Source organism: Phyllostomus hastatus, unplaced genomic scaffold (genome assembly GCF_019186645.2).
Source record: "Phyllostomus hastatus isolate PE091 unplaced genomic scaffold, TTU_PhHast_1.1 phas_contig_159, whole genome shotgun sequence".
Lineage (NCBI taxonomy): Eukaryota > Metazoa > Chordata > Mammalia > Chiroptera > Phyllostomidae > Phyllostomus > Phyllostomus hastatus.
In genome coordinates this window covers 27,473,783-27,486,356 of record NW_025333640.1, presented here as the reverse complement: position 1 = coordinate 27,486,356, position 12,574 = coordinate 27,473,783, and the positions used below count along the sequence as shown (strand labels likewise).

General features: G+C 40.0%; 1 protein-coding gene across 2 annotated transcripts in view; it reads right to left on the bottom strand.

The window, feature by feature from the left end:
* The window catches only part of ANAPC10 (anaphase promoting complex subunit 10), a 39,792-nt gene extending 27,257 nt beyond the window's left edge, over window positions 1-12,535 (bottom strand). Inside the window, exons 1-3 of one of the 2 annotated variants that reach the window (XM_045831860.1) lie at window positions 12,429-12,535; window positions 10,901-11,027; window positions 6,405-6,495 (exon numbers count right to left, since the gene is read on the bottom strand). In XM_045831860.1, coding sequence (XP_045687816.1) covers window positions 6,405-6,495; window positions 10,901-11,015 — 206 coding nt within the window. In that variant the 5' untranslated portion in view covers window positions 11,016-11,027; window positions 12,429-12,535. The other variant, XM_045831858.1, reaches the window with a different exon arrangement.
* Between the last annotated feature and the right edge of the window lie 39 nt (window positions 12,536-12,574).

Genomic DNA, 12,574 nt, shown 5'->3' with positions numbered 1-12,574 from the left:
CAACTGCTCAGGAAAGAACAATTACTGGGACGCAATGATCAAAACAGTTGCCAGAGGTGACACAGGGCAGGGAATCATTAGAGTTCCCAACAACCAAAATGGAGAGTCCAAATATCCCTACAAATACCCGGACGTTCATCTGAGATCGCAGAAGGATCAAGATCTGTAAACCACAAGGCTAATCTTGTCCTCGAGAAGTGATCTCAAAGAGTGACCTGGGAGTCACCGGGGGTGGGGAGATCCCCAGACCCTTTCAGTGAATCAACACGATCACTATTTTCCTAATAATACTAAGACGTTATGTATCTTCTTCAGAGTCATTCTCTCCTGAGTATACAGTGGTGTTTCCCAGATGCTAGCTGACACGGGATGTTGTAGAATGTTTAATGAAGAAACGCGTGTGAGACTCCAACTGTCTTTGCTTAAGTGAAACTCTAAAGAGATCCACAAACAAGTAAAACAATAACGCTCTTCTCACTATTTTTGTTTGTTTGGGAAGACACAGTTATTTTCCATTCAAAAACGTTACTTACGCTAACATAATAGGTTAAGTGTTATCTAGTAAATAAACATTTCAAGATTCCTCAGCTACAGTTGTCAATAGGGCGAATACGGACGGATAGGAAAAAGAAACAACAGGTCTCTGGAGACGTGGGTGGAAGCTGAGAGTGGCACGGGACCCGGGACGGTGGAGAACTGGTGCCCGGGCGCTGGGCGCAGGGGTCGGCCAACCACAGCTCACAGCCAAAGCCGGCCGGCCGCTTGTTTCTATAAATAAAATGCTCCTGAAACACAGCGACACCTGCTGGCTTACACACTGCCCACAGCTGCTTTTGCACTGCGGGGGCAAAGCTGAGCAGTTGGAACAGCCTAAAACACGGTGTGTTGGGCAAAAACACTCACTTTCTACATCCCGTCACAAAAAGTGGGCCCCCCATGCTAGAGTACAGGGTGCTCTAGACTCGCAGTAAAGAGGCTTACAAATCAAGCCTCAAAAAGATCAAAATGATTTTTAACTAACTTAACTGCCTGCCAGAACAAATCCTCCTAAAAAAAATCCAGCACTCAACTAGGTAAAATTTACTATACCCAACATCCAGTCAAAAATTACTACAAAGAAGCAGAAAAATGTGACCCATAATAAGGGAAAATCAGTCAATAAAGACAGATATAAAAAACATGATGGGATTAAAAGATGAGGACTTAAAAAAGAAAATATAAATATCTAAATATCTACCTACAATTCACCCACAGGTGTTTAACAAACCACCACAAAACTCAGTGGCTTTAAAGAAGGACTGCTTTTCTTTATGAATCTGCATCCGGGCGGGGCTCGGAAAGGAAGGCTCCACAGAGCGTCAGGTGTGGCCACTTGACTTGCGATCTGAAGAATGTGCCCCCGAGACGGCTCATTAACGGGCCGGCAAGTTGGTGCTGGTTGTCAGCTGGGAGCTCAGCTAAGGCCCCAGGCTTTGGCTCCTTCCTTTACGGGCTTCTCCATTTGATGTGGGTTTTCTCCCAGCATGGTAGGTGGATACCGAGGGAGAGAATAACATAAAAGAGAGAACAAGGAAGAATCTGTATTGCTTTTTATGACCCAGCCTCAGAAAGAGCAGTATCGTAAGATCCAGGCTCTGGTAGGCAAGAAATCCACAAAGGCCTGGGCCCGGTTGGTTTCACAGAAGGGAACCGTGGGCGCCGCGCGGTGATTAGGCGGCAGCAGAGCTGCTGAAGAGCACGTGCAACAGGAATGACGCGGCGAGCACACTGGGAAACACAGCTGCCGTAAACCTGTCCGAAGAATTTTAAAAAACATAAAAATGAGAAGGGATGAAAGATGTTTTAAAAACTAAATGGAATTTCCGGACAGGAAAAAAGAAATCTGAAATGAGAAACTAATTAGGTGAGATTAACAGCAGTTTAAACACTGCAGACGACAGTGAACACAGTAACAGAGCCACAGAAACTCTCCGAAGAGAAGCACAGAAAACAAAAAGCCCTCATCCCGCATTAGAGTGAACAGAACACCAGTGGTCTATGAGACAATATACAGCACACTGTTACATAATCGGAGTCTCGTACCTATGATTAAGTTTAATTTATAAACAAGGCACAGTAAGAGATTAACAACTAATAATACAATACAACAATTATAACTAATCAATGAGATATGACACCAAAAAAACTTTTGTAAAAAGGCAACCCACAGAATGGGGAAAAACATTTGTAAATCATATCTGATAAGGGATTAATATCCAGAATACAAAAAGAACTCCTAAAATTCAACAAGAAAAAAACCCACGTCAAAAATGGGCAAAGAACTTGAGTAGCCATTTTTCCAAAGAAGATGTCAAATGGCCAATATGGATAGACATAAAAAATAGGCAGCCAGAAAAGTAGAAGAGTGGTGACCAGAGACTGACTGAGGGAAGAGCACGGTGCGGTACTGTTTAACAAGCACAGAGTCTCAGTTCGGGATGATGAAAAGTTCTAGGCGTGGACAGTGGTGACGGCTGTACAACAGTGTGACTACACTTCATCACACTGAAGCATACGCTTACAAGGGATAAACGTTATGCATATTTTACAGTGAAAAATCACTGAAATGCACCATCTCAATAAACTAAAGAAAAGAAACCATATGATTACACAAATAGACACAGAAATAGCATCTGAGAAAATTCAACAGTTATTCACCAAAAAAGTGTTAGGCACACTAGGAAAAGACAGGAACTTCATCATCAACCTGTTAACCTAATGGGTTATATTAGTTTCTGGTCAGTAAGGACAAAGGGTCGATCCTCAGCAAAAAGCTGGCGTTGTCACCAAAGGCCTAAGAATCAGGGAAGGAGTAAACGACGCGTGCATCCTCCGCAAGAGAACGTCAGGTGCATCACCACAGCACCGCGTGACCCAGGGGACACGTTCTCTCAACCACAGAGGCATCCATCAGAGAGTGAGCTTCAAACACACCGCCACATGCAAACAGCACCGATGCTGGACAGCCAAGATAGAACTGGCAACTAGGAATTTTCCTTCTCCACTTCCATACCAGCAGGCCTGGAGAGTTCAGAAGTCAGTTAAGAATAAGGGAGAAGACAAATAAAAGTAAGGTAGGGAAAGAGAGGCAACCACACCTTCCCTCTTTCATTTGCAACAGATTCAACCTTAGGGAGAAAAAGAAACCCTACAAGAAGCTAAAGCAAGCCTGAGGCTTTCACCATTAGCCAGAACTGAATGTTTTCATTTTTAATCTATCTTTTGCTATTTGAAATAAAGAGAGAACTTTACATAGCAGCCAAAAATGTCATACCTGCTCCTTACCAAGTTCTTACCCAGGTCAAGGGAAGAACTTGCCCCTGATTTGAAGTAGCAATGAGGTCTAAAAGTAAATGCTGCCTTGCAATTGTGCACTACAGTCCACCTGGACGCATCATTCATACATACTAACTATTCCTAAAATCTACAGGCTCAATTAGCCGAGAAACTGCTACAAGAAATCAGGTATTTTCTCTGTGAAGGGGAGAATATTTAAGGAGTTAAATATTTTGTTTTATCTTAACAAAATACAAAGTCCAAGCTGAACTTCTTTCAAGCTTACTTGTAACATTGTTTTCCAATATAGAAAGTCCTTTCTTTAGTACATATTGTTTTAATGAAAACCCATGGAAATCCAAGCAGAAGAAAGTTGAACACTGGGCTTACATAACAGAGACATGAAAGCTGGCTCCCCAAGAGAGAAAATTAACCCAATCCTAGACTATACCACGTTTTATTTTTAGTCATAAAAATCTTTAACAATGAATTTCTAGTATTTCCTTTAATTTTGTCTTTTCCATGCAGATTCAATATGTAGTTGACTGGTAAAGTCCAATAATATCTGGTTGAGGTTAATCATTGCTAATGGTTGAGGTTAATGATTTCTAACATAATCACAATTGTCTTCAGTTATTAAGCTTAGCACCCATTATTTTTTAAGTGGCATCAGCATTTTGATTTTTTCCACTTCTCTACTTTTAAAAATAAGGGTAAATGCAATAAACTATTCGACAACTGTAAAGTGTTCTCTTAAAAAGACGTCTAACTGCAAAAACTGCAGTGTGATGATGCCATGGACCCTAGCGTTCATCTGTTGACTGCTGCTTTTTAAGGACTTAAAACTTTACAAAATTATAAAGTATAAAAGTTATGAACAGTCTGCAATTTGGGGAGAACAGGAAATTCGTTGTATGATTTAAGCAATTTACACCAGTACATGTGTTGGTATTTATGTGTATATGATTTTATTGAATTTATAAAGCACTTTTTGTTCAAAGTGTTTTAAATAACAATGGCATTTATGGATATCAGTGTTCTCATTCAAGTAGAGGAAATACTGATTTTTATTTATTTTTCTTTATCTCTACTGTTAAACTATCTACCTTTCTCTCGAAAACAAAGCAAGCCAGTAGAACTTTTCAATATTTTCCTTAACATTCTTCTGTTCTTCATTATTTCAATAGATAATTATTATTTTTCAATACATTGCTCTTCTGTATAAAACTGTATTTTCTGGAAAAACCCTGCTATGCTAATATAATACAATGAAATTAGGACACTCATTACACAACTCCTAAGCAATAACCTTTGTCTGTTACCCGGAGAAGCGAGTTACCCGGCCGCACAGTGCAATGGTTAAAAGGGCAGGCTCTTAAGTCAAACTACCCGTGTTCGAATTGCAGTTCTTCCACTCACTTGCTATGTGACCCTGGGCAAGTAAGATCATTTATTTGTCTCTGCTTCTGAAACTACAAAATAAAGATGAATAATAGCTGTAAAGGTTCAATGCAGTGACTGGGAAAGTGGGTAAGACATTTAGCAAAGTATCTGGTATTTTAAGTCTTTCAACACGTGTATTAGCTGCTGTTTTTATTATGGTGTATACATATTTAATACCTAAGACAGGAGTTGGCAGTCACAGCCCACTGGCTGACCCCGGCCCACCACCTGCTCTCGGGAGACAAAGTTTAACCACAGCAGCGAAACCCCGTCATTACACGTGGCCCACAGCTGCTCTCCTGCTCTAACGCGACAACTGCGCAGTTGTGAGAGAGCAGACAGCCCACAAGGCCTAGAACACACTATCTGGCTTTTTCACAAGAAGTTTGCTGATCTGTAACTATGAAGATAACAACAAACAAAATTACAATGCTAGATATTCCACGCAGTAATACTTTCACCAATACATCCCCAAGAGCAAGGGACATAAACAAAAGAATAAACAAATGGGATCTCATCAAAATAAAAAGCTTCTGCACAAGAAAACATCAGCAAAATGAAAAGGAAACCAACCATATGGGAAAATATATTTGCAAATGATACCTCGGACAAGGGTCTGATCTCCAAAATACATAAAAAACTCACACAACTCCACTCCAGGAAGACAAATAACCCAACTGAAAAAAAATGGGCAAAGGACCTGAACAAACACTTCTCCAAGGAGGACATACAGAGGGCCCAGAGGCATGTGAAAGGATGCTCAGCATCACTGGCCATCAGAGAGATGCAAATTCAAACCACAGTGAGACACCACTTCACACCAGTCAGAACGGCCATCATAAACAAATCAACAAACAAGTGCTGGCAAGGTTGTGGAGAAAAGGGAACCCTAATACACTGTTGGTAGAAATGCAGACTGGTGCAGCCACTGTGCAAAACAGTATAGGTTCCTCAAAAAAAATGTAACTGCCCTATGACCCACTGACTCCACTCCTGGGAAGACACCTGAAGAAACCCTAAACACTAATTTGAAAAAACACAAGCACCCCTTTGTTCATTGCAGAGTTACTTACAATAGCCAAGACTTGGAGGCATCCCAACTGCACACCAGTAGATGAGTGGTAAAAAAGGTGGTGCATTTACACGGTGGAATACTACACGGGTGTTAAAAAGAAAGAAAGGAAGCAAGGAAGGAAGGGAAATCTTACCTTTTCCAACAGTGAAATAAGCCAGTCAGAGAAAAACAAATATCATACGATTTCACTTATACGTGAATCTAAAGAACAAAATAAGCTAACAAACAAAATAGAGACAGACTCATAGATACAGAGAATGGATGGACAGCTGCCAGAGGGGAGGGGGTTAAGAGGTCTGTGTGAAAAAGGTGGAAAAAATTAAGAAAAAAAAAAAAACCCTCACAGACACAGACAACAGAATGGTGTTTACCAGAGGGTAAGAGGGGTGGTGGGAGGTAGCACAGGGTAAAGAGGAGATAAATGTCAAGGAAAGAGACTTGACTTTGGGTGATGAACACATAGTATAACACACAGATGACGTACTATAGAATTGTATACCTGAAACCTATATAATTTCATTAACCAAGGTCACCCTAGTAAATTAAATAAAAAAATTTTTAAATGTATTACCTGAATTGGATGTTCACTAAATGAGGCTGGGAGCCATCTGATTGCCAGTAAGTTTCTAGATTGTCATCTCGTAACTGATCCACTCCAAATCCTAAAAGCACCACAAGTGACAATAAATTCTCATGCTAAAGAAAGAGCTATATATTCAAAATATGAAATTACATATACATGTGTGTGTATATGTATGTATGTATATGGGCTGTCCAGAAGGTATTCAGCCATGTAATATGAAAATAGAGACATTTATTGAAGAAGATACAAGAAACATTGTATATAGGAAAATGACACTTCAGTCCCCTTCAAAGTAGGCACCTTGGGACCTCACACAGTTCTCCGAATCGCCATCAGTTGCCCCATCATGTTTTCCTGAATCTCATCAATGGTCTGACATCACTTCCGTTCAAAGGGGATTTTAGTTTTGGAAAAGCCAGAAGTCACAGGGCACCAAATCTGGGCTGTAGGGGGTCTGAACCACCTGGGTGATCTGATGTTTTGCCAAAAAATTCTGTATAAGACATGATGCATGAGCGAGCATGTTGTCGTGATGAAGCTGCCAATCACCAGGTGCCCATAGCTGTGGCTGTCTGAATCATCCTAATAGTTTCTGTGGAGGAATATTTGAGCTTAATGCAAAACTTGACACAGATTCATTGCTCTACTGGCTCAGTCATTTTGAATGTGACAACCACACAGTACATGTGCTCATCCAACAACGTCTACCACCCCCACTGACTAGTACAGTGAAGTCATCACTGTTCTTTGTCCGGGTACTTCCAGTTTTTCTGATATGTAAAGAGCTTGGAAGATGTCACTCTCATCCTTCACAACAATAAGGAAAAAAAAAAAAAAAACAAACTCACTGAAAACCAGTAATTCTTCTCAGGTACAACAGAGAATTGGAGTCACAGGGCAAACTATCACCCAAAAAACTGAAGAGAGGTGAACACAAAATGTTAGCTTACTGAGAGCACAAACCATCTCCGCAGCCAGCGGCTGGTAGGAAAACTTCCAAGAATGATGACTGATTGCTAACAGATTAACTGCTGGAGCCTGAGTGTGAACTAGCTTGAGAGAGGAAAACTCCCAGAAGCCCAACCTTAAAGGGGCTCCACATTTTTATGAATTTTACCTCTAAGAGCTCACCAGGTTCTCTTCTGGGTGAAGATCAGAGAAAATTCTCCAGTGCTCCCTGCAGATGCAGGGAGAAGGTAATCAGTGTGAAATACACCCAGAGCATTCTGTTCTCCGTAACAAAGGCCTGACTTCAAAAACTGTTTCATCACAGCCTGACTGACATGGGGGACAAATGCACCCAACTCCAGCCTCCTCTAGCCTTCACCTAAAAGGGGGAAGAAAAGGTCAGAAACACTTGTCAGGGTCACAGCCATGAACAGAGGCCCACTAAAAGACTGAGGTGTAGTCACACGATTACAGAACACTTCTGTTCCCCCCACAGCTTACCACCATATCAACAGAGCTCCTATACAATATCACCAAGTTACAAATCAAAGAAATGCAAGCTCACACCCCACTTAAGGAGTCCTTAAGGAAAACCAAAGAAGATCTAAAATCAATAGTTGAAATTTTTCACCTTAGGAAACTATTATGGAAGAACAAATTAAATCCAAAATAAGGAAAAGGAATAATAAAAATCAGAGTATAAATTAATGTGAGGGGAAACAGATAATTAACAGAGAGAAATCACTGAAACCACAAGCTGGTACTATGAAAAGGTCAAAAAAAAGAAAAAGAAAAGAATCAATAACCTTTAGCTGGCCTAACCAAGAAAAAAGAGAGAAGACACAAAATACTAATATCAGAAACGAAAGAGAGGCCATCACTACTGATTCAATGGATAATAATAAGATACTCTATTACAAACAACATTATGATCATAAATTTGACACTTACAGAAAATGGACCAATTCCTTGAAAGACACCACCTATCCAAACTCACACAAATAGAAACAGATCATCTGAATCTAGTATAGAAATTGAATAAAAAATAATAACCTTCTAAAAAAAAATCACTAGGCCTAGATAGTTTCACTTGTGACTTCCATCAAACATTTAAGGAAGAAATTTTTTAAATTCTCTACAATCTCTTACAGAAAACAGAAGCAGAGGGAATATTTCTGGACACATTCTATGAGGGCAGCATTACTCAAACACTAAAACCAGACAAAGACCTACAAGAAAGGAAAATTAAAGAACAACACGTCTCATGAAAACACATGCAAAAATCCTCAAGAAAATATTAGCAAAAAGAATCCATAGATAAAAAGAATTATATACCACAGTCAAGCAGGATTCATTACAGGTATGCAAAGCTGGCTGAGTATTCTAAAATCAATTAATGTGATCTATCATACCAACTAAAGGAGAAGAACAATATGATCATATCAGTAGATGTAGAGAAAATATCTGACAAAAATCCAACACTCATTCAAAGTAAAATTTATCTGCAAACTAAGAATAGAGGAAAATATCCTCAACTTTATGCACCTGCAAAAACATAACAGCTAACGTTGTGCTTAACCGTGAGAAGCTAGCTTTCCCATTAGGATCAGGGATAAGACAAGGATGTCCTTCTCACCCCTCCTATGCAACATATTGGAAGTCATAGCTAATATAGTAAAACAAGAAAAAAAAATAAAAAGTATAGCTTGGGAAGAAAGAAACACAATAGAACCCAGCAATTCCACTCTGAAGCATTTACTGAAGAAAAAGGAAACCATATGGCCACTCAAAAACCTGCTCATGTTTCTAGCAGCTTTATCCATAATCACCAAATATTGAAAATAACCTTATCTAAGTTAACTATCGCTGCATAACAAATTATCAGAAAACATAGCAGGTTAAAATACCAAACTTGCATTTTTTCACAATTTCTATGGGATAGGAATTTTGGAGCATCTTGTTTGGGCAGTTTGGCTCACGGACTCCTGTGAGTTTGCCGTCAGGTTATCCGAAGCAATTATCTGAAAACCTGACCGGGGCTGGAGGATCCGTTCTAAGATAGTCTGCTCATGTGACTGCTGACAAGAGGCCAAGTTCCTCACTGGCTACTGCTTGGAGGCCAAGGATCCCGGCCACACGCGCCCTCACACAATGGCGGCCGGCTTCCCCCAGAGTGAGTGATCCCAACAAGCGTGAGGGGGAGTCACCATGTCTGTTACCATCTAGTCTCATAAGTCACATACCATGGTTTCTGCTGTATTCTATTGGTACTGTTCCAAGAGACCAGCCTGGATACAATGTGGGAGGGGTCAACAGAAGGGCATGAAAACCAAAGACAAAGATCATTTTGGAAGCTGGATACCAGAAAGCTAAATGTCTACTAACTGGTGAACAGTTAAACAAACTGAGTTAGATGCATACAGTGGAACAGCAATCAGCAATAAAAAGAAACAAAATAATGATACATATAATAGCATGGAAAAAATCACAAATGCATTAGGTTAAGTGAGAGAAGCCAGACCCAAAAAGCTGTATACAGCATGATTACATTTATATGTCATTCTGGGAAAAGCAAGGAGACACAAATCAGAGGTTGTCAGCGCCTTGCAGGGAGGAGGGGCAGAGGCATAAGGGAATTTCTTTGGATGATGGAAATACTCTGTGGTTGATTGTGATGGTGCTTCCATGACTGTGTGTTCCTTAAAACTCATAGAACTATATGCCTAAAAAGGTAAGTTTTATTGCAAGTAAATTATACTTCAATAAATTACTTGTAAAAAGAGAGAGAAAGGTATTGTAAGGAGAAACATAAGAGGCTTGGTTTGAAAGATGACTACAGGAGTCTTAATGTGAAGGAAACGCAACTACTAAACCAATAACGTTGTAATTAAAGTTCCTAAAGCCAAAAATCTTTCTCTGAGCTTGAGTCTACAGATAGAAAATGCCCATCAAATAACAGGTTATACAGATGAGAAAAGATACACATGTATCCCAGCATATCATGGGAAAGTCTTGAATGCTAAAAATAAATAGAAAAGATATAAATGTTTCCAGAAAGAACAAGTCATAGAAAAAAAGACAGAGTGACACAGGCATGGGCCTTCTTACTTGCAACAAGACGAAACAGAAAGTGGTGAAATAGCATCCACAGATTTTTGAGAAAAAGACTGACATTCAAGAATTCTATCCCAACCACGAGTAAAATAAAGTTATTTTGGGATATGTAGTCACTCAAAAAATGTATCACCCACTCAGCCCACACAGAGAAATACAACATCAACAAAGAATGCTACCCAAATAACTGGATCACAGCAGAGACAGGAAAGGATAAAAAGGAGACTTTATGATGCATGCAGTTAAACTCCAGTGGATATTAGAGTTGAGCAACTGGGAAGAGAAATATACTAGATGAAACCTCCATTAAATCTATTTTAGAATTAAAATAAAGTAGATAAACAAAAAATATTCAAGTCAGCCCAGAATACAAGGAAACTTGTATGCAGTTGTTACAAACAGTTTGGCTTGCTGTGTTTTACCTGGTTTGCAAGATGAGAGTGACCAAACAGCTTGTGACCCAATTTCTCGTACTGTCCCAGTCCTTTCCAACTGCTTAGGGTCAGCACCAGGAGGTGTTTTGTTGGGTGTGGTCATTTTTAAAATATTCTATGAAGAAAAATAAGAATATCCACATTATACAGGACCTCAGCACCTTTTTACAAAAGGTAAAAATAAAAATTTAATAGCAAATGGATCAACATACCCTTGGTATTAGTCATCTAATTCTCAAATGCAGTAAACATAACTCAGTGTAATTTTTAAAACCTTGGGAATTCAGTTTCTGTTTCTAAAATATATCAGTACAAAGCAGCAGCAGAGTACAGTGGACAAAGGGCACAAAATCAGGGATTTAGCTGCAGTCTCTCCCTTAACTAGCCTAGACGTTGGGCAGGTCTAGACTTGACTTTCTTCCCTGTCGAAGACGTGACTTGATCTACAATTCCGTATAATGCTGTATGGTTCGACACTTCTATGAGTAAAAATTCTTAATTCAAATGACGTTTTCCCTAGAAAACTCAGATTGAAATACTCTGTCCAGAAATATGTGAACATTAGTCTCCAGTCTAAATAATCCATTAAGTGATACAGAGAAAAATCGCATCTCCCCACTAAGTTGTCAAAAGCTCCACTGAAAGTGCTCTAACCATAGAAGACAAAGTCAGAAAAATGGCTTCAAGGTCTAGCTGGCCTATTCTAAACCAAAAGTTTACTTCATCTTTCACATCTTTTGTTAGCCAATCTTGTTAAGACTATGCAAACGTGAAAAAAAAGAGTTCCTGGATAGTGACCAATATGTAAAAATGTCTCGGAAATGCGAAGTTAGAGCTACTGAACATCGTTATACTTGCTATTATAAACTTGGACCAATAGTTCTGTATACAATCTCCTTGACACCTATTAGATTTCAGTTGTTCCCTAATTCCCACTTAAATACTCACTAAATAGTAGTAGAGCCACTGGCCTGTAAAATTCGTAAAGGCCTAAAACTTAAATGTTCAAGTAGCGATTTATTGAATGAATAAATGGATGACTAAATAAGTTCAATCACACATTACAGTACTTGCCACCTTAAAGTTATGTAAGGTCTCGTATGAGACAATTAAACCTCTGGTCAGCATTACAAGCTGAACGTTCCGTGTCCAAAAACGTCAAAAAAAAAAAAAAAAAGGCCCATTTCTCTACTGGAGCAGAATTCAACTGCCGGACTTGGTATCGGGCGCCACGAAGTGGATAAAACACCGAGTTCATATAAGACTGGACTCCTGGCCAGAGCTGAGGAAATGAAGCCAAAGAAGGAACGTCAACGCCAGCAGCATCTGGGCTAGACTCCGCCGCTCCTGCTTGACACCTACCTGTTCTAGAAGTACTCAAATGTGCAATGGCTAAGGCTCCTGACCCACGGGCCTCGAAGAAATGGGGAGCGGGAAAAAACAATGATATCGGGGGAGAGTGCAGGTGCCTACGCTAGCACCAGCCTCCACGGTGGGGAGAAGCTCACGCACTTACAGCTTGCAAACAGGCTTTGCCGGAGCTCAGGGTTTTAGGATTCCCTGCAACTCCGCGCCACTCCCACTCAGTTTCCGGACAACCCGGCTTCCCGAAGAGATGGAATTGGCGTCGCACCACAATGACGTCAGTTCTCGCCGTCGCGC